This window comes from Hyla sarda, chromosome 5, assembly GCF_029499605.1.
Source record: "Hyla sarda isolate aHylSar1 chromosome 5, aHylSar1.hap1, whole genome shotgun sequence".
In the NCBI taxonomy this organism is placed as follows: Eukaryota; Metazoa; Chordata; class Amphibia; order Anura; family Hylidae; genus Hyla; species Hyla sarda.
The window spans coordinates 225,324,126-225,351,708 of record NC_079193.1 but is presented as its reverse complement, the minus strand read 5'-3'; the positions used below and the strand labels follow the sequence as shown (position 1 = coordinate 225,351,708).

General features: G+C 43.3%; 1 protein-coding gene across 2 annotated transcripts in view; it reads right to left on the bottom strand.

Annotated features, from left to right (window-relative positions):
* Positions 1-27,583, bottom strand: part of JARID2 (jumonji and AT-rich interaction domain containing 2) — a 159,699-nt gene that overhangs the window by 53,497 nt on the left and 78,619 nt on the right. For both annotated transcript variants that reach the window (XM_056521214.1, XM_056521215.1), the window contains exons 4-5: positions 19,806-19,975; positions 10,420-10,596 (exon numbers count right to left, since the gene is read on the bottom strand). In XM_056521214.1, coding sequence (XP_056377189.1) covers positions 10,420-10,596; positions 19,806-19,975 — 347 coding nt within the window. The remainder of the gene's footprint in view (positions 1-10,419; positions 10,597-19,805; positions 19,976-27,583) is intronic.

Below are 27,583 nucleotides of genomic sequence, written 5' to 3'. Positions count from 1 at the left end.
CCATACGGGAGCGCATACAGCAGGGGGAGCTAAAACCTTGCGCTCCCGTAAGCTTTCGTATGCGCTTCCCTATGTAATTCATTTCAATCAGCCGGCTGGAGTGAAACGTTCGGTCGGCTCATTTTTGCGCCGTATGCGCTTTTACAGCCGGACCTAAAACTGTGGTTGACCACAGTTTTAGGTCCGGGGAAAAAGCGCATACAGCGCAAAAATGAGCCGACCGGACCGAACGTTTCACTCCAGCCGGCTCATTGAAATGAATTACATACGGGAGCGCATAGAAAGGCATACAGCGCAAGGTTTTAGCTCCCCCCTGCCGTATGCGCTCCCGTATGGGGAAAACGTGATGTGAACCCAGCCTTAGGCTGCACATATCTCCCAGTTATCAGCCCTAAAGAGAAAAAGATTCATCAGTGCAGGGCAGAAACCACATGGTTTGTATCTCTCTGGAGTGTGAGGGCTGCTTGCAAAAAGGGTTTTGGACTGAGACAGAAAGGATGGCTAGATAATGTCATTCCCTCATTTCATGCATGCAAGTGACAATCAAAGTGGGGAAACAGCTCTATATAGCTAATGAATGATATTTAACTCCATAAAGACAATTTTATTTTTGCATTTTTTGTTTTTTCCTCCTCGCCTTCTAAAAATCATAACTTTTATATTTTCATCCACAGACTAGTATGAGGGCTTGTTGTTTGCGCGACCAGTTGTCCTTTGTAATGACATCACTCATTTTACCATAAAATGGATGGCGTAACCCAAAAAATACTATTTGTGTGGGGTAATTGAAAAACCATGACAATTTAGCAAATTTTGGAAGGTTACGTTTTCACGGTAATTTAATTTACAGTAAAAATTAAATGTTTTGTTTATTCTGTGGGTCAATACGATTAAAATGATACAATAATAGAAAAGTATGAAATCATGGGTATCGCATTAAAAAAAATCTCAAACCAAAGTTAGTTCGGATAATTACGCACACGGGGATACCAATTGTTTATGAATTTTTATATATACAGGGTGGGCCATTTATATGGATACACCTTAATAAAATGGGAATGGTTGGTGATATTAACTTCCTGTTTGTAGGATATGTGAGGGGGGGAAACTTTTCAAGATGGGTGGTGACCATGGCGGCCATTTTAAAGTCGGACATTTTGAATCCAACTTTAGTTTTTTCAATAGGAAGAGGGTCATGTGATAAATCAAACTTATTGGGAATTTCACAAGAAAAACAATGATGTGCTTGGTTTTAACATAACTTTATTCTTTCATGAGTTATTTACAAGTTTCTGACCACTTATAAAATGTGTTCAATGTGCTGCCCATTGTGTTGGATTGTCAATGCAACCCTCTTCTCCCACTCTTCACACACTGATAGCAACACCGTAGGAGAAATGCTAGCACAGGCTTCCAGTATCTGTAGTTTCAGGTGCTGCACATCTTGTATCTTCACAGCATAGACAATTGCCTTCAGATGACCCCAAAGATAAAAGTCTAAGGGGGTCAGATCGGGAGACCTTGGGGGCCATTCAAGTGGCCCACGACAACCAATCCACTTTCCAGGAAACTGTTCATCTAGGAATGCTCGGACCTGAAACCCATAACGTGGTGGTGCACCATCTTGCTGGAAAAACTCAGGGAATGTGCCAGCCTCAGTGCATAAAGAGGGAAACACATCATCATGTAGCAATTTCTCATATCCAGGTGCCTTGAGGTTTCCATTGATGAAGAATGGCCCCACTATCTTTGTACCCCATATACCACACCATAACATAAATTTTTGTGTTCCAACAGTCTTGGAGGGATCTATCCAATGTGGGTTAGTGTCAGACCAATAGCGGTGGTTTTGTTTGTTAACTTCACCATTCACATAAAAGTTTGCCTCATCACTGAACAAAATCTTCTGCGTAAACTGAGGGTCCTGTTCCCATTTTTGTTTTGCCCATTCTGCAGCACCTGAAACTACAGATACTGGAAGCCTGTGCTAGCATTTCTCCTGCGGTGTTGCTATCAGTGTGTGAAGAGTGGGAGAAGAGGGTTACATTGACAATCCAACACAATGGGCAGCACATTGAACACATTTTATAAGTGGTCAGAAACTTGTAAATAACCAATGAAAGAATAAAGTTACGTTAAAACCAAGCACATAATTGTTTTTCTTGTGAAATTCCCAATATGTTTGATGTGTCACTTGACCCTCTTCCTATTGAAAAAACAAAAGTTGGATTCAAAATGTCAGACTTCAAAATGGCCGCCATGGTCACGACCCATCTTGAAAAGTTTCCCCCCTCACATATACTAATATGCCACAAACAGGAAATTAATATCACCAACCATTCCCATTTTATTAAGGTGTATCCATATAAATGGCCCATCCTGTGTGTGTGTATATGCAAATTACACTTTTGGGGAGTAAAAGGTTAAAAAGGGACAATTTACATTTTTATTGGGGGAGTGAATTTTTCAAATAGGGGACTATTTGTTGCAATCAGTTGAATGCTAATACTGTTTAGTGCTATGCATAGGGCATAGCACTGATCAGTATTATCAGCTATCTTCTGCTCTGGTCTGCTCGATCTCAGACCAGAGCAGAAGACCCCTGGAGACGGGCAAAGGCAGGTGAGGGGACCTCCGTCCGCCATAATGTATAATGATCGGATCCCCGCGGCAGTGCCGTGGGCGATCCGGTCATCCATTTTTCTGACTGCGGATCTGTATTGATCACTGCATCTGTGGGGTTAATAGCAGACATAAGTGCGATCGCTCATGCCCGCCATTACCTGCCATGCATGAAAAGTGGGAGGAGTAAAAATGGGGAGTATGTTGAGAGCGCTGCTGTCAGATGGCGAAGGTTGGAGTCAAGAAACGGTGTGAGCCAGCACTTATGCAGGACTAACTTTTATTGACAAAAGAAGTCAAGACAGTAAAAACAGGACAACGCGTTTCGGCGCTCGCTGGCGCCTTCCTCAGGTCCACAATTATAACTACAGAAGAAACATATATATAGAGTTTCAAAAATACATCAATGGAAACTCAAACCAACTGGTTGGGAGAGTACAAAACACATAGAAAATAAATAAGATAAAATAAAAATGAAATAAACACGATACATAGTGGTGATCAGGATAATTGTGGTCTAAAAGCAGTGAGATGTTGGGCAGGACAGCAGGTAAAATCACTTGTAAAATATAATAAAATCAACGAAAATAAAAATCACATATGAAAAAGGGGGAAAAAAAGGGGGAAGAAAAGGGGGGGGAAGAGCCTATGAGAGAGGGATTTTAATCTGTCCCCTCAGAAAGGCATGTGACCCCACTGTTTGTCCGTCCTCCTTGGAAAGACTGAATAATAAGGGGTGAGAGCAGCAGACTGTCGCCATTTCCTTCCCACCACCATTTTATACTATCGACTCAAGGTCAGTACGTTACCATAGGTGTTGGTGACGGGTATTTCCATTTTTTGCTTTTCCATAAAATACCACACAGGGAGCGCCCCACTCTTTTTCTCCTCCTCTCTACCCTGCCATGCAGGAAGCGAGCACCACTCCGGTGCTCACAGTCATGTACAGGACATAAAATGTATGTCCTGGGGCCACTGCACAAGAAAGTACATTTATGTCCTGCGTCATTAAGGGGTTAAACAATTAAAATTGATGAGAGGGAAAGGATGGGCTATGGGTTTAGTTCCCCGAAGTACCCCTTTAAGCTGGCCGCAGACATTAGGCTGTTTTTGCTTGGTCACTGGTCCACATAGGAGGAAGGCATGCCGATGTACAAGACAACCTATCCACAAGCAGGCCCACTGACTACTTGACTAGGGGACAAGTGACCAGTTTCAGTCTAATTCCTATGTAGATTCTTAAATGGGCACTGTTACCAACTTTATTTTTTGATATGTTGTAGTACTTATGTACTACAACATATCTCTAATATACTTTTATTATTATTTTTTTCATTAAAAAGGTTTAATTTACATTTAAAAACCGGCCACTGAAAAAGGACTGATTTTGGCCTGGCAATCAGTCCTTTTTCAGTTAGGCTGCACTCGCTCCCTGCCTGTCAATCAGACAGGCAGGAGCGAGCAAATTGGCTCCCCGGCCACTGGCTGGCAGGCCACCCCTCCCGAACATCGCCGCCGCTGTCCCTGCATGCCCGCTGCCGGACTCTGCAGTAACTGCAAGTGTAATGAGGGAACGGGGTATGTGGGGGGAGGGGGGGGGGAACGGGGTATGCGGGGCGGGGGGAGGAGGGAACGGGGTATGTGGGGAGGGGGGGGGGGAGGAGGGAACGGGCTAGTGCCGTAGTGGGGGGAACGGGTTAGCAAAAAAAAAAAAAAAAAAATAGGATGGTGGGAGCTACCCTTTAAGTGTAGTCTACCACATTTTCCCAGGACAAAACAAAAAAAAAAGAAAATACATTTGTAAAATAGTTGTGACTGACAGACACCTCCATGGGTACACCCCAATATATATCACATACCTTTTAGGATATGTAACACATAGGGGCTTCCTGCCTCTTCCCTTAGGGCATGCTTACATAAAAAAAGAAGCAGCGCCCACGGGTCACATGATTGCTTTATTGTGCTTAATTTGAAGAGATTTTGTGCATGCCTCAAAAAATCTCTGAAATATAAGTGGTTCTTGTGGCATTTTTTTGAAGCAGGTTTTGTAGACATAGGCTCAGATTTGTCAAACTGTGTGAGAAAAAATAGAGAGTGCTTTTCCAACAGCAGCCAATCACAGCTCAGCTAACTAGCTCTGGTAAAGTGAAACCTGAGCCGTGATTGGTTGCTGTGGGAAAAGCACAATTTTTTCCTCTCACAGTTTGATAAATGTGGGCCATGGTTTTTGTCTGTGTGAACATGCTCTTACAGCAGATATCAGGGAGAAGATGGAATAGCCATGTTGAAGAAAGAATGCATCCTCTCCAGTGAAATAAACGCGCATATTACCGTATATAAAAAAAAAAGAAACAAACGTGCATTCAGCCACGCCCGTATGCTTAGGGCATAGAAGGGAAAAGCTGTATATGCCACAAAAGGAGGCACAAAGTGCACTAATATTGACATTATGGGCCCTATCTGGCATTGCATTAATGTAATGTAGAAATGCAGCAAGTGGAAAAAATATATTTTTAAGCAAAGTTTTTAAAATAGAGAGAACATGGCTTCTGTATGACATCAGTGAAATGATGATGGACATTTGTATATACGACATTACCTAGAGCAGTTCTATTCCCACATAAACTATCAAGTTTTACTGGGAATGTGACACGAGGAAAGCTCAAGCTAGGTCATAGCACAAGGAATGAAGCCTTCAGCATAGTTTAGACAGGCAGGAGATCAGCTGAACAGCAGGCAGCCAAAGAGCTGAATCACTTCAAGACACTAATGAGATTTTCTATATCCAGCCTGTGCCAAGCCAGATCCAGATAGAAAAAAAATATGGATATTAAGATAGCAAGGGATGCACATACAGCTGTACAAATACATCTCCATCACTGTCATAAATCCATCATTTTGCCATATAATTAATTCTGGGACAGGAGATGCCAAACATAAAGCAACCCCTGCCATCTCTACTAAGAAGGGAACACAGCTGGCACTAAGGCCCTTTTCAACACTGACATTGTGCCCCGTCAACAAATGTCCGTCAGGCACTTTTTTTTTTGTGCCTTAAAGGAGAACTGTGATGAAACATTTTTTCATTTCCCCTGTGCCTGGGCTGCAAAAAATAAATAAACTTTAACTCCCCTTCCTATGTTCCCCCGTTGCACTGATATCGGCGTCCCAGTCTTCTTCATGCTTCCTGGGCACGGTGACGCCTACTGCGCTCAGCGTATTGCCGGCCGCAGCGATGTCCCGCCTCGGCCGATGATAGGCTGAGCGCACTGTCATGTAAGGAGCCCGGGTAGCAGGGAGAAGACAGGGCCCAGGCTCCTTATATGACAGTGCCTATCACCGGCCGAGGCGGGACATCACTGCGGCCGGCAATATGCTGACCACAATAGGAGTCACCGTGCCCGGGAAGTTGACCAGCACCGGAGAGGTTTTCTTCATTTTTGCAGCTGGGGCACAGGGGAATGAAAAGGTTTCATCACAGTTCTCCTTTAACAGACATTCTTTTCGACTGGGCACAATGGGAAATAACAGGTCCCGACAGATCCCGTTTACTATTATGGGGTCCGTCTGGTGCCATTGTTATTTGACGGGAGTAGCAGGAGGAAAAAAAACTTTGCATGATGTATTTTTTCCTCCTGCTATTCTCCCTGGGTTCCGTGTCACAATGGCAGTGTGAAAGAGCTGCCTAGCACTAGCAGGCACTCCGAAACATTGCATGCTTGCGGCCATTTTGTAGCAGGGTACTACTGGTTTTGTTTCTATACCAGTTTCTATATCAGCCAACAGCTGTCCGGGCTTGCTGGGAGTCAAAGTTTTGCAACATCTGGAGGGCCACAGTTTGAGACCACTGGTCTATTTATACAAATAACATTTAGCAAAGATATTTGCTCGTTCAACATCTGAAGAGGTATCTTATTCTTTGGGATGTTTATATTGAGATGGTTTTGCATATACGTGCAAATACATCCAAGTCTAAGAAAAGGCTGCCAAATTTCTGGCCAAGATCCCAACTATCAACAAAAAGTGTCAGCTTTTCCAATGATCCTTTCTAACCGCCCAATAGAGTAGTTAGTAAGGAGTAAGCACAAGAATAAACACGGATGTCATGTTCTCTTATGCCTGGAATATAGTGGATGATGCCTCTGAATGTCTTCTTCCTAATGACATGCTAATCTGCCAGGCCCAGATGGGGAGTATATCTATTGAGCTACCATATACAGCCAATAAGATGGTGGGGGAACCATAGATTGCTTTTGCACATAGACGTCAACATTGCATTGACAACAAAACCATAGAGCTGGTGTGAAGACTGCAGAGGAAGTCCTCCTGTGTCTATGGCTTGTACAACAGGAAGGAGCTCTAGACATGGTCACAGTTTCACACACAATAACAAATACACTTCTGTGTCAGGTTCCCACAAAACAGTAACTGCAAATCTCACAGCGAGTCCTCATCTGAGTGAAGGGGGCATTTTTTTTTTAGGGAACAACTGGATAATGTTGCTACCCATTGACTTAAAGGGGTACTCCACTGCCCCAGTGTTCCGAACATTTTGTTCTGAACGCTGGGTGTGGACTGTGGGGGTCGTGACATCACGGCCATGCCCCCTCAATGCAAGTATATGGGAGGGGGCATGGGGGCTGCCACGCCCCCTCCTATAGACTTACATTGAGGTGGTGTGGCTGTGAGGTCATGACCCCCGCATCCTGCACCCAGCATTAGAAACAATATGTTCCAATTGCTGGGGCAGTGGAGTACCCCCTTTAAAAGGGTACTCCACTGGAAAACCTTTTTTGTTTTCATATCAACTGGCTCCAGACAGTGAAATAGATTTGTAAACTACTTCTATTGAAAAAAAATCTTAATCCTTCCAGTACTTAGCTGCTGTATGCTCCACAAGAAGTTGTAAAGTTCTTTTCTGTCTGACAGTGCTCTCTGCCGACACCTCTGTCTGTGTCAGGAACAGTCCAGAGTAGGAGAAAATTCCCAGAGCGAACCTCTCTGTACAGAGGTGTCAGCAGAGAACACTGTCAGACAGAAAAGAACTACACAACTTCCTCTGTAGCATACAGCAGCTGATCATTTCTGCAAGGATTAAGATTAAGTAGCAGTAATTTGCAAATCTGTTTGACTTTCTGCCACCAGTTGATCTGAAAAAAATATATATTGTTTTCCACCGAAGTACCGACTTAAAATGGGATTTCCACTGCAGAAATCCGGCAGGGTATTATGTAGTCTGAACATACCCTAAGGCCGAGTTCACCCGAATTTCATTCGGAATTCCTCAGGTTGTGTGTGGTATTGCGGCTCATTTTCATTGAGGTAAATGGAGCCAAGCTGAGATTGTTTTCCTTTTCTTACATGTATAATTTTAGTTTTATATTTAAGACTTTTGGAGAGCATTTTCTTACTAAAGTATTTTAGTATTGCCGGTATTCCCTGTAACTAGGGATGATGTAGTAGACCCAGTTACAGGGGAAATACCAGCCCCATACAATTTCTGCTGAGCTGATAAGGATCTTCTAAGACCCATCAGGTTCTGAAGATACCTGGCATCGGCAATCATATGATCACCAGGTGGGAACGCAGAATTGCTTCTTGCGGATCTGTATACACAAAGCTCACTGAGTAAAGAGACAGGGACAGTAATACACTATCCTCTATCTAGAGACCGCAGCTGTCACTTACCGCAAGCTTTATGCTCTAGGAACAGCACAATTTTGGTTTGTTGGTGTAACACCTTTCCTATGTAATCTATCAACAATGTTTGTTTATGGGCAAATGAAGGGGTTGAAGAAACAGTCTCTCCTAATAAATTGTGAAAACAAAAGCAGCAAGAGCCAGTGGACTTCCTATATTAGTGGTCAGCTACAGGAAACTGACTTTTCTGAGAAACTGCACCGAATCCGCTCTTGGGAACAGATGGGGGCAAATACACTATCCTAAAACACTTGGAGTGAGCCAAATTATATGTGTACAATAATAATAATATAATTTACTATCATAATCCTACCAGCAAAATTGCACAGCCATTGGCTATTGTATGTACGGTATGTGTAGCACCATCTACACATAGCAGCCACATTGTGAGGCCTCAAGCTTAGGGCTCATTCAAACTACCCATTTTCTGAGCGGAAATCCACTGTAGGAAATTAGGTGCAGCGGTCTCCCATTGTTTTAAGAGATTCTGCTGCACTATTAACACTATGGAAATTTCAGATCCCAGACTCCACCAGATGGAATCTCCATCCAGAATGTGAACGGACCCTTAGGCTATGTACAAGAAAAATGCAGATAATTAAAAGATGGAACCTGTAGAGGGCCAGATGTGGTGCTACTCATGTACACACAGCATCTTATCCTGAAAGGAAGGCAAAATGTCCAGATCACTTTATATAAGATGTTTAGCACGTACATAACTCGGACAACAATGATAATGATTGACATGTTTCAGGCACTATTTTGCCAGAAACGCATCCATCTTCATCACCATTGTCTGTTTTTTAGCTTTTTATGAAGAGTCACTAAAGTGCTGAACATCTTATCTAAGCTGCACTGGATATTGGGGGGAGTTTATCATCGTAGGTGAAGCATTTGTTTACACTTTTTTTTGTGTGCTGGTAATGTGTGGTGCAGAAAATGTATTTTACTAAATATCTGCAGGGCACTTAAAATTTTTTGTGCAGGTATGCATTTCCTGATATTTCATTCTATATACACACACACATACACGCACAAACAACAAAAAGTTATGCTATGTCTGGGCTACTGTACTAAAAAGTTGCAAAAAAAGGCCCGAAACACTGCGCAGCGTCAACTGTGCGACAAATATACACACAAAAACAGCTCTAAAGACAATGATTAAGACCGCTCCATTGTTCCTATTTAGCCTGTGTGAGGATGCTGCCACACGCCTGGCCTGTGCACGGCTGCTGTGACTGGCTAGGTGAGCTGCACATTAACTTGTCCTGATAAGATACTTCTACCTCTGAACCATTGCAAGAATTAAAGGGGAACTCCGGCGCTTAGACATCTTATCCCCTATCCAAAGGATAGGGGATAATATGCCTGATCGCGCGGGTCCCGCCGATGGGGACCCCCGTCATCTTGCACGCCGCACCCCATTAAAATCAGTCCCCGGAGCGTGTTCGCTCCGGGTTTGATTACTGTCGATCACGGGGCCGGAGCGTTGTGATGTCAAGGCTCCACCCCGTGTGACGTCACGCTCCTTCCCCCTTAATGCAAGCCTATGGGAGGGGGCGTGACAGCTGTCACGCCCCCTCCCATAGGCTTGCATTGAGGGGGAAGGAGCGTGACGTCACACGGGGCGGAGCCTTGACATCACAACGCTCCGGCCCCGTGATCGACAGTAATCAGACCCGGAGCGAATACGCTCCGGGGACTGATTATAACGGGGTGCGGTGTGCAAGATCACGGGGGTCCCCCGTGATCAGGTATCTTATCCCCTATCCTTTGGATAGGGGATAAGATGTCTAAGCGCCAGAGTACCCCTTTATGCATGTCAGTTGTACACCTCATCATAAGCACATGGCTCCACTACCATAATGCCAAATCACAAACCTCCCAGACTAAGCAATACACCACCTTCAGTTAGTCCAAAGTGTTTCAGCTAGGAGCTGAGGGATTGTAAACAAGATTATAAGAGATTTATCAGTTTACTCTCAGGAGTCCAATGTCAGAAGAGTGCATCCCAGAACTTACCATTTATTGTCAATGGTTTACATTTCTCCAAAAGTAAAGACACTAACCCTAGTATCCACCCAAAATGCTACTTACCATGTCCATTGGTAACATGCTTCTGCGTTTTGCCTTTCCGAGGTGTAGAGTGGCATGAGGAAGAAGTGTTAGTGGTGGTCATTTTTATGTCCTCAAATTCGAAATCCTCGTCTTCAACTTCTTCTTCATCTTGAGAGCTTCCAAAGTAAGCCATGCTACTTGGTAATGCAGGAGAACCTTTGTAAGAGAAAGAAGTGACTGTTTGTTTACATGCAATGCCTGTTTTGTTAGCATACCGACATCAAAACCATCTATAAGAAACATATTATAGTAATTTTGGTACATAAATACAATTAAATTTATTTTAAATTGTACCTGTTTGCAAAAACTTCATATAATGTAGATAATCCCATTATATGTATATTTGTAATTTACATTGGTTAAAAAAAAAAAAAAAAAAAAAATTGTGAGGGCAGGAGAAGCCGGCCTCTATGCAGGCTCCTGGATCAGCCTGCTGTGTGAGCCTGAGGCGTCACAGAGCCTCACTGCAGAGCCCTACTTGTCCTCGGTGTACAGAACCCTGCCTGTCTACCCACACTTCCTGTATTTGGTCTTTTTACAAAGACACACAGACAATAGTTGCAGGGACAAAAATATACGCATTTTTTTAACCAATGTATATAACAAATATACATATAATGGTATTTTCTACATTATATAAAAAGTGTTTGCTAATGACCAGTACACTTTAATTTGTTTTTCTAGACTGATATCCCACAGGGGATATCAGTCTAGAAAAAAATGTATATATTCCATGAAAAGGATAGGCTTTTATTACTTTTCAATAGCCTTTTCTACTAAACAGTTTTAGGTTAAGATATCATTTACACTGTGCTACTGTATATATATATATATATATATATATATATATATATAAAATAAAAATAAATAGAAGAAATAAAATGGATGGAGCCTGGCCATTCACATGATGCCAACTACATTATATGGCATAGACAGCTACATTTAATAGGAAAGAATCTACATAGCAGTAAGACTAAGGGGATTATCATCGCTCTTTTCATGGATGGTTTGCAAGTAAGACAACAGAACTGTAATTGCCCCTGAATGAGAACACATTCACACATTAATACGGAGAACAAATGCAATTCACATCCCTGATGACCATTTTGCACCACTTTATTCAATGCCAGGAATTGATCATGTGGGCATCTCAAATACTGTAGGCTCATGTATTGCTGCTTGTAAATGTTTTTTTGTGACTTATTTATACAAAGCATAGAATGTTTCTTTGGTTTAAAAGCTCAAATGTCTGGCATTATCTGGCAGCTGCAAGATTGTAAACCTAAACCAACCAATACCCATGTACAAATACAATTGAAGTCAACAGTCTACATTAAACAGCCCTCACCCAGAAACACTCTTCTACCAAAAGGTCTCAGAGTTGACCATGGCGACCAATAAAAAATGTATTCTCTTTCAAACTTGGCGGTAAAAAAAAAAAAACGTAAGTGAAGGTCTAACTGCATGCTGCCCTGCGATGTATGGTGTGCTTTTTAAAATGAACATTGTGACTGGCAGCGGGAGCCATATGTATATTAAAAGAGCTGTGGGGGGCAAGATATATAGCACTGCAGGGTGGGCAGACATATAGCCTCAGTGCATTTATAATATTCCCCCACGGCCCATTAATAAAGATAAGACCCCCGCAGCGTCATCACATTGCCGCGCACGCCATCCCGTCATGCAATAGGAGATGCGAGCGTAGTGACGTGATGACGGCGACGTGAGAGCGACGTTCCCGGCCAGCAGAGACGGTCCGGAGCGTCAGGGACATCAAGGGGATGTGGCGACAGCGATCGAGTGGCGACAGCGATGGATCCAGGGCAGCAGTGACGGTCCGGAGCGGTGGGGACAGGTGAGTACAACTTCCTATACTTTACATTGCACGGATCCCTCAACATACGATGGTTCATTTGGAACGGATTACCATTGTATTTTGAGGGACCACTGTAAATATATATATATATATATATATATATAAATATATATATCCCCCCGCAGCGCATTAATAAACAGATGACCCTCGCCAGCGCATATATGCATATATTATATTTATATATATATATATATATATATATATATATATATATATATATATATATATATATACACACACACACACACACACACACACACACACACACACTTCCCCCCCCCAGCGCATTTATAGTGTGACCCCCCCCCCGAGCATTTGTCATAATATGCCACTGCAGCGCTATGAATGAAAAGTATATCTATCAGCAGCACATAGTGCCAGCAGCCGGCTGCTGGCACTGTGCGCTGCTGATAGAAATACTTTTCATTCATAGCGTTGCAGGGGTGTATGTATATAGATGTGCTGGGGGGGCAGACATATAGCATTATCTGCCCCCCACAGTGCTTCTATATACATATGCAGCCGCAGCGATATGTATGAAAAGTATTTCTATCAGCATCATCGGCTGCTGGCACTATGCGCCGCCGATAGAAATACTTTTCCCATATAGTGCTGCGGTGGCATATTATGACAAATGCGATGCGGGGTATATATATGTGCTGGCGGGGGTCATATGTTTATTAATGCGCCGGGGGGGTGTGCGCATATTATATATATATATATATATATATATATATATATATATATATATATATATAGAAAAGAAAAGCGGGCAGCACAATCGAGTTGACTGTGGTGCCAACTGGTTGACTCGGTCCCAAGTCCCAAAAGTATATGTAGAAAGACAGCAGCACTCCAGGGTATACGTGAATAATGTGTGGCTTTATTCACCAAAACATCAGAAGTTGCGACGTTTCAGCCTTCTCACAAGGCCTTTGTAAATGCGCTGTGGGGGCCATTTCTTAATTCACTGCAGGGGGCATATTATAAATGTGCTGGGGGGGCTAGCTATATAGGCTATGTGTCTGCCCCCCCTGCAGCGCTATATATCTTGACGCCCCCCACCACCACACACATCGCTTTTAATATACCTATGGCCGCGTGACATCATGGCTCCGCCCCTCGTGACATCACGGCCCACCCCCTTAATGCAAGTCTATGGCAGGGGGCGTGATGACCGCCATGCCCCCTCCCATAGACTTGTATTGAAAAGAGCGGGCCGTGATGTCACGAGGGGCGGAGCCATGACATCACGCGGCTCCGTCCCCTGTATCACCCGTCATTACGCACAGAGCGAACTCGCTCTGTGCAGTAATGATAGCGCAGTGCTACAGCGGGGATCCCGGGGATCTGACATCTTATCCCCTATCCTTTGGATAGGGGATAAGATGTCTAAGGGCGGAGTACCCCTTTAACTTCTGATCGCATTGGGTCTCAGAAGTGAAACCCGGTGCAATCAATTCCTCAGCCCCTGTACTACTACCCCCATCATGGAACAGACTCTGTTCCATGATGGGGGTAGTAGTACAAACACGAATGTTGCCTCCCCAGCTGTCTTCAGACTCCCACAGCCAGGGAATTACTACTCCCATCATGGAAACAAGTCTGTTCAATGATGGGAGTAGTAGTAGTCCCGGCTGTGCGAGTCTGTAGGCAGAGGTGTTAAAGGGGTACTCCAGTGAAAAACACAGAACTGTCTGCTGACATCACGAGCACAGTGCTCTCTGCTGACATCTCTGTCCATTTTATGAACTGTCCAGAACAGCATATGTTTGCTATGGGGATTTCCTTTTACCCTGGACAGTTCCTAAAAATGGACAGATGTCAGCAGAGAGCACTGTGCTCATGATGTCAGCAAACAGCTCTGTGTTTCAAACGGAAAAGAATTTCCACTGTAGTATATCAAGGTATTTACAGTTTTTCTTTACCGCATATACTCGAGTATAAGCAGAGTTTTTCATCACGATTTTTCGTGCTGAAAACTACCCCCCTCGGCTTATACTCGAGAACTCTCCGCCTGTCAATCCCTTCTCAGTGGTCTTCAACCTGCGGACCTCCAGATGTTGCAAAACTACAACTCCCAGCATGCCTGGACAGCCATCGGCTGTCCAGGCATGCTGGGTGTTGTAGTTTTGAAACCTCTGGAGGTCCGCAGGTTGAAGACTACTGCGGCCTTCGTCATCATCCAGCCCCCCCCCCCCCCCCCCCCATTTTGTTTTCTACTCACCTCCCCTCGGTGGGAAGGAAGGGTGAGCTGGTCCGGGCCATCTATGCTGCAGGGACCGTCCGATGGGGAGGGTTAGTCGTTGCGGGCTGTCCATTTTCACCGGGAGGGCATCTTCTCCGTGCTTCGGGCCTGCCCCGGACTAGTGACGTTGCCTTGACAACGACGCACAGGGACGTTCATGCGCAACAAAAGGGGCGTCTGGATGATGACGAAGGTCGCAGTGGTCTTCAACCTGCGGACCTCCAGAGGTTTCAAAACTACAACTCCGGGCATGCTGGGAGTTGTAGTTTTGCAACATCTGGAGGTCCGCAGGTTGAAGCCCACTAATGAAGGGATTGACAGGCGGTGATGATGAAGGGGGGGGGGGGGGGATGATGAAGAAGGCCACAGTGGTCTTCAATCTGCGGACCTCCAGAGGTTTCAAAACTACAACTCCCAGCATGCCTGGTCAGCCGATGGCTGTCTGGGCATGCTGGGAGTTGTAGTTTTGCAACCTCTGGAGGTCCGCAGGTTGAAGACCACTGATGAAGGGATTGACAGGCGGCGATGATGAAGGGGGAGGGGGGGGGGGGTGATGACGGGGGTCTGGATGATTACATGGGGGGGATGATGTATTTCCCACCCTAGGCTTATAGTCGAGTCAATAACTTTTCCTGGGTTTTTGGGGTGAAATTAGGGGCCTCGGCTTATATTCGGGTCGGCTTATACTCGAGTATATACAGTAATTAGTTTCTGAAGTCTTATCTAGTATGTAAGAAACACTGGTGGTGTGACCATGATAGCCATAAAAGCCTGTTAGACATGCAGCTTGGACTTCTATACTAGAATGTCTATCAGTAAGGGAATGTTAATGCGCTAAGGTTTTTTTTTTATACATTTGTGATGTAAGCAATGATTATGAAATGTAAAATTGATGCCAAAGCAGCGCAAAACGCTGTTAAGATGTGTGTCATCCGACAAGCCATATCGCTGCACGTACCAGGGGTGTGCATTCTGTTCTTTGTGCACTAAACCTCCGATGACACGCTGCCAAGCAGTGACTATAACAGCGTGTGCTGTGCGCAGCCTGAATGTTGATATAAACTGGTTTTTCTCTATCACAGCTACAAGCACTCCTCGTTCCAGACTAATTTCAGGACATTTAAAGAACTGATGAAATAATTCAAGTCTTGGAGCAGGCTGCTGGATTAACTGTAAGCATCGACAATGCCTGCCGCTTGCCAAAAGAGCATTTCATTATTTTTTCCAGTGTTCGCTGGCAGAGTATCAGCCATGTTTATGTTAGTAGAAACCATATGTTTTTATCTGGACTCTTAAGTGTAACCATTTCTAAGCAAGGGACATTGGGGCTTAATTCTCTTATTCAGGTTGATTCGATTAATAAGCGCAACATAGTCACATAAACGGACACAGTATTGAGTTGCTGAGTGAGTTTTCGGCTATGTTCACATTAGGGGAGATTTATCAAAACCTGTCCAGAGCAACATATTAGCAACCAATCAGATCACTTATTTTTCAGAGGCCTTTTCAAAAATGAAAGAAGTGATCTGATTGGTTGCTATGGGTAAGTCAGCAACTCTTCCTCTGGACAGGTTTTGATAAATCTCCCCAATTGAGTAGGCCATCCGTGCAGTCATCATTGATGGCAAGGCAGGGCTCGGAGACCGGTGGGGATTAGGGTCCTAAAAGATAGTTTCTGAAATGTTGGCAGCCAAAGCCAAATATTGCTTACATGGTAATTTCAGGAATGAAAGCCACCAGCTATACAAGCCCTGAGATGAAACAAAAATATCCAGAAAGCATCAGAATATAGTTATGTGGTGCTCACTATTATTGATAAATGGGATGAAGACATGATTCTGAAGCATTAAAGGGGTACTCCGCCCCTAGACATCTTATCCCCTATCCAAAGGATAGGGGATAAGATGTCAGATTGCCGCGGTCCCGCTGCTGGGGACCCACGGGATCTCCGCTGCGGCACCCCGCTGTCATTACTACACAGAGCGAGTTCGCTCTGTGCGTAATGACGGGCAATACAGGGGCCGGAGCATCGTTACGTAACAGCTCCGCCCCTCGTGATGTCACATCCCGCCTTCTCAATACGAGTCTGTGGGAGGGGGCGTGGCGGTCATCACGCCCCTGCCATAGACTTGCATTAAGGGGACGGGCCGTGATGTCACGAGGGGCGGAGCCATGACGTCACGCCGCTCCAGCCCCTGTTTCGCCCGTCATTACGCACAGAGCGAACTCGCTCTTTGTAGTAATAACAGCGGGGTGCCGCAGCGTCGATCCCGTGGGTCGCCAGCAGCGGGACCGCGGCGATCTGACATCTTATTCCCTATCCTTTGGATAGGGGATAAGATGTCTAGGGGCAGAGTACCCCTTTAAAGGGGTATTCCAGTTTATCTTTATATTTTTATTTGACTATGCTGCTGAGGCTGTAAAGTTAGCGTAGTTGATAATATAGTGTCTGTACCTATGTTTGATGGCTGGTCTCACAATTCTTATGTGATCTTTGCCCCAATGTTTATTTTTAACAGCATACAAAATGAGTGTTGTCTCAGGTTTTCCCAGGTAGCAGTGCAACCAGAGACAATACATTACTAGTCAGGTGTTAAAAGGGAGCCTGTCTGTGCTTCCATGAGTGGCGTGACCGCTGGGTGGGAGGGAGATCATTCCCCACAGGGCTGCAGGAAATTGTAGTTTCAAGCACAGCATGCATGGAAGGGAGCCTCACAACATAGCCACTCAGCCCCAAGACAAGCGCAAATTCTTCCTAAGCATGTCCATTACTGTCTGGCAGGCAAGTACTAAAGTCACCTTATGTTGGATAACTCCTTTTAAAAGAAAAGTCTCATACAAAAAAAAAAAATCACCTATCTTCAGGCTATGCTCCCCGGAAGTGGCGTGTCACAACCCCCGCCCAAAGCATGGGGCTGCCACGCCCACTTCATATATCTCTATGGGAGAGCCATTCAGCTATCTTTGGCTCTCCTATAGAGTTATATGGAGGGGGCGGGGGTCATGACACACCGCTCCAAAGGAGAGCTGGGCCTCCGTAAAGACCCCCCCACGATCTAAAACGTATTCCCTATTTGCAGATAGGGGAGAAGTTTTTCTTGTATGAGATTTCTTGTGCTCCAAGAGAACTATTTAGAACTAACAAAAAAACAGCACATTTTCCTGTGCATAACCTACAACATGCAAGAAGTCTGCAGGCAATGTCACTTGTCATCTAACACCGAAGTCTGTATAGTTCAATTGTCACTCCCTTTAAATCATGGGAATGGAAAGCTTCCAGAAACGTCAAATATATCCAATGGTAAACACATGTGCATGTTTTTTCATTTCAGAAAGGTATCAATCATCTGTCTGTAACTTATGGAAAGAAACCTTGTTGCAGTGACAGAGTACAAAGGTCTTTCTAAACCACAAAACGCTAGCAGACTTTTTATACACTAAGGCAGTGTTTACAAACTGGCGTGACTCCAGCTGTTGCAAGACTACAACTCCCAGCATGCCTGAGCAGCCTTTGGCTCATGCTGGAAGTTGTAGTTTTACAACAGCTGAAGGCACACGCTGGTTGGGAAACACTGCACTAAGGCCTCACCGAGTCCTGCATATTCACAATCCATATACAGCATATATATTTATTTATTTATATTTGTACTGAATAACCCCCAAATATAGAATTATTTTTACAACAGGCATGCTTTCTGGTCATATAATTTAATAGAGCCTAGAAACAAAGGATTTGTATGGCAGCCATGTTATGAATCAGTATTTGTATATGCAATGGGAGAAATGATACATTAAAACAAACAACATTTGGGGCTGTGTTTAAACATGATAAACATGCTGTGCTCACCTCCTCCACACCTGCAGTGCTGGCGCTCCTTGTTCTTCGCTGGTCTTTACTTCTTCCAGGTTCTGTGTCGTCCCAACCACACAGGATTTCCCACTTAGCCAATCATTGACTGCGGTAGGAAACCGCTGCAGTCAGGCTGGTCCTGTGGTGTCAGGATGACACAGAACCAGGTAAAAGCAGAGTCCAGCAAGAGACCAGAAGTGTCAGCTGCAGGGACCAGGGAAGTACAGTATGTTTATTATTTTTAAACCACTCCCAGCACTGGAGCAAAATTTGGCTTTCCTGGACAAACAATTTGACGGGAATCTGTCCCCTGTAAATTATGCTAAGAGCTCAGGTGTCAAAGAGGCTATGCTGAGTGTCCTTCTTCCCCTCAACCCTCCCTGGTGTGACTAAATGATGTGCATAGCTCAGTGCCTGGAAGTGAACACCCGGCAGGGCAGAAGGAGGCCCAGCACAGCCTCTTTGACACTTAAACTCTGAGCATCATTTACAGCTGAAAGATTCTGCATTTCAAAATACAAGTGTGAACGAGGTCAACAAGAGTGCAGATTCTGAGCACTTTTTTTCATAAATTTTAATTTTACAACTAAATCCAAGAATAAATTCTTGGCATGTCTATATGGATAATATGGAGGTATTCTCCTCTAGATACACAGCTGTAGGCAGCTGTACATCTCTATAATAAAGACCTATATGGCCCATGAGCGCTGCCGTACAATCTATGTACATGTGGGCTTTGTAACCTGCATGAACCTTTAGACAGACTTTTTAAAGCATCAGCACGGACTCGCTTACGTCATTTTCGCCGGGCGGGGCGGCTGCCCAGCTCATGAATATTCATGGCTGCCTCATCGTAGTCTTCCTCAGTGTAGGTCACGTGGGTAGCACCGCGCATGCGCCACGCGCCGTACACCCGGAAGCGGCGTTCTCCTGCACAGATAGATATGCAGGAGAATGCCGCTTCCGGGTGTGCGGCGCTACCCACGTGACCTACACCAGGAGGAAGACTGCGATGAGGCAGCCATGAATATTCATGAGCCGGGCAGCTGCTCCGCCCGGCGAAAATGACGTAAGCGAGTCCGTGCTGATGCTGCAGACCTCCCACTGAGTCCCAAGCCTGGGAATACCATATAACTAAAAAAGATATCGGGCAAACCGCTGCACAGTTTTTAATGAGGTAAGAAGCGTTTTAATCAGGATCACCCGCACTACAAGCCTGTTTAACAGATTTAGTGCAGGTGATTCTGATGACAGATTTCCTTTAAGAACTGTAAAAAAAAAAAAAATCATAAGCTTCAGCTAGGTTATATATTTGAGTAGCAGAATCTGAGTTAACACATGAAAATGACATCACAAATTTGTTACTTAAAGTTATTATGAGAGAACGTTACCTCGAAGACACAAAAATGTGAGGAAATCCTCTGTCTTGGGCTTGCGTTTGGTGAGGTCAGATATTTGAGTAACTGGAGGGGGTAGCAATGGCTCCACAATTTTAATGGGGGTTGTGCTCGGACTGTTTGGCTGGGATTGGGCAAATTTTCTTTGTGCTTGCAGCCTTGGCCTAAAGAACAAAATAAATAAGATCAACATTCAGGAGATTTAATACATATATTTGAGAGCTGAGGAATTTCCACATGTTCAGTACTAAACACACCGTCACTTGACCAACACACCTTTCTCCCCAAGAAAAATCCTACCACGAGAGAACAGAAGGCATAGGGTTAGATGCACAATGACAAGCATGGATAGGGAAGAAGTTAAATACTGGATTTCACCTTTAACCATGTTCCATAGTGATACCTTTGATATCCCGAGACAATAAAATAGTAAGCAGATTTTAAATCTGGAAATACTTTCACATACTTCATGAATTGTGTCTGCTCTTTTGTTTAGATGCCCTGATTGTTCCTCCTCCATCGAATCTTCATTTGCATCAAGGTCATGCTTACATGCGAAAGCTTGGCAAAGGAAGTGGCATTCTGCATCTTAAGAATAGTACAATAAATTTTACAGCTGCAGACATGGGCAGTTCTCTTAGCGGATTGCTGTTTTCAAAGTTATAAGCCAAAGTTATCATGTTTTCTTTCTAAGCTCAGGATCCATAGAGGCTGGGCTGAGCTGCAGCATGCATGTCTGCTCCTCTCACAATCCTCTTCATTCTTTCTGTGGACATGCAAAACCGAATTTCCATGCCAGAAACATCTGGAGCGTAAATTCCTGACTTGTGCACAACGCAGCAGAATCCCATTGAATTCAACAGGACTCCAAAATCTCCAGATGTGTGAAAATGGCTTAAGTGTTGGAAACCAAGGATGGAGGGGTAGGGGAGGGAGGAGGCATGCATGCTGCAGCTCAGCAATGACCTCTATGGCCATTGGCTGAGAGAAATAAATCTTTTTTTTCGCTGCCCATGTCTGCAGCTCTGAGCATGATACAGAGTTCCCCGATTCCGTGAATCAAAAGATAATCTGCCATTTTCACCAATTGCTAAGCACCATTCGCACTGCATTTTGAGGCATACAGGTACACTGTTTGGGTGCATTATGACAGACAGAAACCTTTCACTTGCCCAAAGTACACTATGTGAATAATGACATGCCAAAAATGGATTCCTGGGAGATGAGAAGATTTTCCTGTGCTGCTATTGTGATACTGGGAGATCTGCCATCTCAATCTAAACAAGACATAAAAGGAAGCTTTACAGCTGTAAGCAAGACCTGCCCCAAAAGAAGGATAATAACTCAAATGAAAATTAAGGTGTAGACATAGCAATATATTTTAAATGAAATACTACCATAAAAAGGGGGTTGGCACTTTCCCCATAGTTATAACAATTGTACCACTGTTGAGAATGCTGAAGACACCAAAGTCCCTTGGGGCGAGGCATGGGCGAGACATATTGGTCAAAATGATATGACAATTTTTTTAATGACAGACTTGTTTGGCATAAAAATGAAGCATAGGTTTGATTGAATACATTTTTAAGGGCTTTGCAAAGTTTTTAGCAACTTTATTTCAGACATCAGATTAGAAAGTCACCCTGACCCCTGAAAATGAAAATACTGGGGTCCTGTTAGCACTGTGCTCTAGGAAATTCTTATTTTTTGTGCCCCATTCTCTACCCTGCAGACAGGATTACATTTAGGATAGAAGTTTACCAATGTTGGATCAGTAACTTATTACTAGGTTCAACAATGGTAAAACTTCTATCCTAAATGTAATCCTGTCTGCAAGGGACAGAATGGGGCAGTAAAGATAGGTCAAATTTAGGTGTAAGCCACAGGAACGAGTTACACTAGAAACCAATGACATGCACTCTCTCAGGTAGGCTAAATAGAAGACAATCGCTGCTAAGTTTCCCAGCTGATAGTGAGATACAATAAGACAAACAGTATAAGACATTTGATGTTATGATAAGGGGTGTGCGCACACATACACCTTATCAAGTAGCTCATGGTAACATGTTTTGTCAAACTATGGTCAGAATTGATCATCAGTTCCACAGACTCTGGAAGAGTATTCTTAGAGAACAGTTCTATTTTAAAGCCCGTCTGTCACATATACTGTATTTGAAGCCAGTGGCTAAAACCTGAAGACTCATGAATTTTTAGCATCTGACAGAACACCACAAACTCTTGACTTCAGCAGTTGTGACCTAACACTGAACAGGCCCTCAAGGCTGTCCCGATGACAACGTGTCCGCGCTGCTTGACATTTACAAGAAACAGACTGTTCCCCATAGACCACGTACCCAGAAAACCTAGAACCATCAGCAAAAGTAGGGACAGGAGTCCGTGAGAACACATCACAAAAACAAAAATGTTTATATACTATATATAGTATACTGCTAACAAAATAACTGATCACCTTGCAAAGGGTAAACTTACATGAATGGAAGCAGCTGTCATTAAGGATGTGATCAGTAAACGTTAAGCCCGCTCGGCTGTTTTTGACCATCACCGGTCTCTGTTCACGCATCTCAAGTGATGATGTGTCATCATTAAGACGCCGTAGGAGACCAGCAGGGAGCCAGGAAAGATATGGTAGCAGGGGACTGGTAAGGAGGGTATACTGCTTTTAGTTCAGATGTATCCCCAACAAATCAATGTCCAAAGTTCAAAAGAAAATGGGACATGCTGTGGGCCAACCTCATTATGGAAAATTTGACATTTTGTGGATTAAGTTTTTCTTTAAGGGGAGAAAGTTCAAAAAACGTGCAGATGTACTCCAACCTGACAAAAAAAATTACTTTGTATTATTGATCATATGATCAGGACATCCATAGTTGTGGGGTTGGCCAAAGGTCCTCTTTAACCCCTTCCCGCTAGAGGGCTTATGGGTACGTTCCCACAACAGGATAAGTCATGTATTTTATATGCACTCTAGGATTTGGAGCAGGAGATCGGTGGCTAGATCCAGCTGTCAATCACAGCGGGGATCCTGTGGCAACTGCCAAGACAGAGATAACGCTGGTCTCAGCAGCTTTAACCTTACAGATGTGGTGGTCAGCACTGACCACGCCATCTATAAGACTGACAAGAGGAGGGGGCTCCCGCTGTCTCCGTTTGGCGACCCCACAATGTGATCGCGGGGTTCTGATGGTTGCCATGGCAGCAGGATGCCAGTAGATGGCCTCCCGTCTGCCAAGTATGAAAGCCTGTGAGGTCTAGCCATAGGCTGACTCTCACAGTCAAACAGTCAGTGCATTCTGACAGTTATATACTATGCTGCAGTACAGATGAACTGAAGTATAGTATAACAGGGAAAAAGTAAAAAGCATCAAAATAATTTGAAGGTTTTCAATAATAAAATGTAAATAAAATTAAAATGCTCCTTTCCCAATAAAGCACTGTATAATCACAAAAAAAGAATTCAAAATCCTAAACAATAGGTACCGCCACATTCGTAAAGACTTTTACTACAAAACAATAATGTTATTTATTCTGCACAGTGATCTGCATACAACAAAAGAGCAAAAACTGCTAATTTAGGTCAAAAAGGTGTAATTAAAATAATCAAAAGGTAGCATGTATCGCAAAACATACCAATAAAAAGTACAGCTTGTCTTTCAAAAAAAAAAAGCCTGCACACAATGTGTACAGACAAAAACTTAAAATAAAAGTTATGGCTGTCAGGGGCACTGGTGGTGGGTAGTGAACTAACCATAAAGAGTTATATTTAAATTGGGCATCGCCATAATCATACTGTCAGAATAACGATAACTTCATTTTTAACATACAGTTCATTTTAAAAATCATTTAATATATTAAGAGTTTTAATAAAAATGCCAACAGTTAAAATTTTTCACAAAAAAATGGCCACGTATAAACAAAAATTTACCCTTAACCCCTCGAGGACAAAGGAATTTTTGTATTTTCGTTTTTTCCTTCTCACCTTCTTGTAAATTTGAGGATTTCAATACCTACACCGTGCCCTTTTTGGTAAAAATGGCATGTTATCTTTATTCTGTAGTTCCATACAATTACATTGATACGCAATTTATATAGGCGTTATTTTATTTTACAACTTAAAATTATAATAATTTTTTGTACCCCTATACCTTTTTTATTTTTCCATATACAGCGATGTATGTAGGTAAATTTTTTTGTCCCTTGATGTGTCATTTTTAAATCGGTACCATTTTTGTTTTGCTGTGCCTTTTTGATTGCTTTTTATAGTACAGTGGTCCCTCAACATACAATGGTAATCCGTTCCAAATGGATCATCGTTTGTTGAAAACATGGTATGTTGAGGGATCCGTGAAATTTAAAGTATAGGACAGTGGACTACAACCTGCGGACCTCCAGATGTTGCAAAACTACAACACCCAGCAGCACCGCAGGTTGAAGTCCACTGGTATTGGAGGTTATACTGACGTGTCCCCGCCGCTCCGGACAGTCACCGCTGCCCTGGATGTCGCCTTCCATCGCTGTCGCCGCGTCCCCGAGGTGTCCCCGATGCTCCGGCAAGGCCTCTGCTTCCCTGGCATCCTTGCTCTCCGTCGCCGCCATCATGTCACTACGCACGCCGGTCCTATTGGATGATGGGACGGCGTGCGCAGCGACGTGATGACGACGATGGAGAGCGCCGACGATGCACGGAATCCCGAAGAGTAGCTCCGGAGCCCAGAGGACAGGTAAGTGATCGTCAGCGGACCACACGGGGCACCGTAAACAGCTATCCGTCAGAAGCTGAAGCAGTCTGCGCTCGTTTATACGATGGCCCCGACATACAAAAGCATCGTATGTTAATGCTGCCTTCAACATGATCTGAGAGGCCAACGTATGTTGAAATGAGCGTATGTCGGGGCCTTCGTAGGTCAGGGGGGGGTATATGAAGTGACCAAAAATATGCAATTCTGGACTTTGCATGGTCAAGGGCGTATGCGTAAAAAAAAATAAAAAAGTAACTTGGTGTCATATCTTAACAGTTCATATCTATAAAACGTATCTAAACAATACGTTCAGTACTCCTTTAATTATACAACAAAAATAGAGAAACAGAAACATAGCCCCACATCCACCATTTGTATTTTGATCTACTTTCTTCCCAGCAAACCTGTCCATTTTTGAAATTATGCTGAGAAGCAAGTAGATCAAAATACAAATGGTGGCTGTGCGGCTAGGTTTCTCTATTTTTGTTGTACTCCTTTAATTATAATCTCATATGAAAATGTTTTGGGGCTCGTTTTTATTTTTTGGGTCTGTTTTTCTGCTGTCTGTAAAATCACTTAATCCACAGCAGCCAACAAGTACAGTCAGGCAAACCATTTGGCATCCATGGTCGGTCGAACGATGCCGTAAAGTACACTGGTGGTAGTAAAGTTTTTTTTCCAATCAGACATTGCTGCTACATCATTTAGACATTCAGCTGATACTTAATATCATAATGCAACAAGCTTATTTTATTTCCAGAAGGAATCTTCAGCATATTCCATCTTCTCCTTGTGGAGTTTAGATGTGTATTTTTTCTTCTACCTTAACCCCTATTAGCTTTGGCAAAGGCTATGAAGGCGCAAGCATGGCACATTTCCCAAGCAGCTAGGGGTCCCCAGACAGACTTCAGGCAAGGAATGAATATTAGCTTTTCACTAGCCATTTAGGTTTGATCCAACTGAAAAAGCAATTTCTGAGCCAGCGTCTGCACACAGATTTCCACCATGGCATCAATTACACCATTTAAATGGAGACAGCGATGAAAAGTCAGTCAACAATGCTTTTCACACATTTCACTGCACTTTCATGCCGATTTCTCGGCGCAAGGCGAGCAACACAATTGACTGAATTCTCACAATTAAACTGAGATTATATTTGTTCTGTAACAGGTCACACATTATGTCTGTCTATCTGTACAATACATGCACAAAAGTTCAGTTTTGACCACATTAAAAGTAGAAAGCCTAAAGACTACATTGCATTATATTTAGTTTTATTTATGGCCTAATTACATTTTCAGAAACACTTTTCCTAAGCCTAACAGAAAAAACTTTTCATAACAATTATATACCAGAACATTAAAACTATCTGCTTAACACTGTATAGATACCCCATAGTGCCAGCACAGCTTTGACCCATTGAGGCAAAACCTTCATTGTGACCCACATAAATGAGTTCGTAGGAGATCCTTGGCAAATGGCAAAATGGTACTTTCATGGATTGGGCTTGTTTTTTCCAGCACATGCCACAGACAAACTAATAAAGAGTAACACATTGAAGCCTTTATCAAGTTCCTTAACACCTTAAAGGGGGTGTCCAGCAAAATAAACAACCTGTGTGTGGTGTCAAAAAGTATAATAAAGCAGTTTACTAATCTAGTGTTATAAGCCATACTGCACAGATCTCTCCTTTTCAGCTGAGCTATCTGGCTTACAGCTGTGACGTCCTGTCTCACTTACTGTAAGCAAAGCTCCCTACCTGCTCCCCCTCCTCTCCTGTTTGCTGAGGACTTGACCCTTTAGGTGTAAAAAAGGGGACCTTATATTATGGCTCATTAGATTTTAAGGCAGAAGGAAGTGTTTCTCAGATAAAACAGCAGCGAGTCTGTTCTGAAGGAAACTACTGTGCCTGAGAACTTTCTACCTTAAAATCTATTAAGTAGTAATATGAGCTCCCCCATCCATATTTCTGGTCTTTTGCTAAGCAGACAGGAAGGGAGGGGCAGCAGGGACGGGAGATTTGAATGTGATGAGATGTCACGGCTACAAGGGAGAGAGCCCAGAAAGATCACTCATTTTACCACAACATCTTAGGCAAAAAAATGTGGAGGGGGTGGGATTCATTTTTTGCAGTGCATTTCACAGACAATATGACATGTTCTCTTTATTCTGTTCAAATAAAAAAAAAAAAAAAAAAAAACTTTTTAAAGAACATAAGTATGCTTAAAAAAGCATTTTTATACACCATAAGAGGCTGTATCAGGGCTATTCATTGTACTGTGATGTGTAGTTTTTACTGGTACCATTTGGGGTTAGATTGGACTTTTCAATCACTTTTTATGATTATTTTCACATAAGTGACCATAAATCAGCAATTTTGGATTTTTTTTTGCTGTTGTTGCAACAGTTGCATTGTTCACCATGTCGGATCAGAACAATTAGAATTTTAAAATGTACGGACAATTCCGTGCGGCAATACCAAATAGGTTTATTTTTTTACCTTTTTTTTAAAATGTATTTATAGAATAGGAAAAGAGGACAGTTATAAGGGTGGGACTTTTTTTTTTATACGTATTTTACACTTTTTAAGTACTCATAGAGGACTATTATAAGCAATCAATTAACAGTGAAAGATTATATATTCCGGCTTTCTGTGTGAAGGGGTTAAACCTTTTCTGAACATTTTTTGCAGCATAGCAGGGAGCATCATCTTGCTGAAGAGGTCACTGCCATTAGACACTGTGAAAGGGTAAACACAGTCCGATACAATGTTTATGTATGCGATATGTGTCAAAGTAATACAGCCCACATGAATGTCAGGTCCCAAGATTTATTAGCAGAGAACAACCCAAAGCATCAAAACACCCCCCCCCCCCCCCCCCATTAGCTAGCGTTCTTCCCATAATGCGCCCTGACCCATCATTGCCCCAGGTAAATAAGTTTCACATACCCAGTCACCCGTGTAAAAGAAAATGTGTTTCACTAGACCAAGCTACCTTTGTCTATAACTCCACG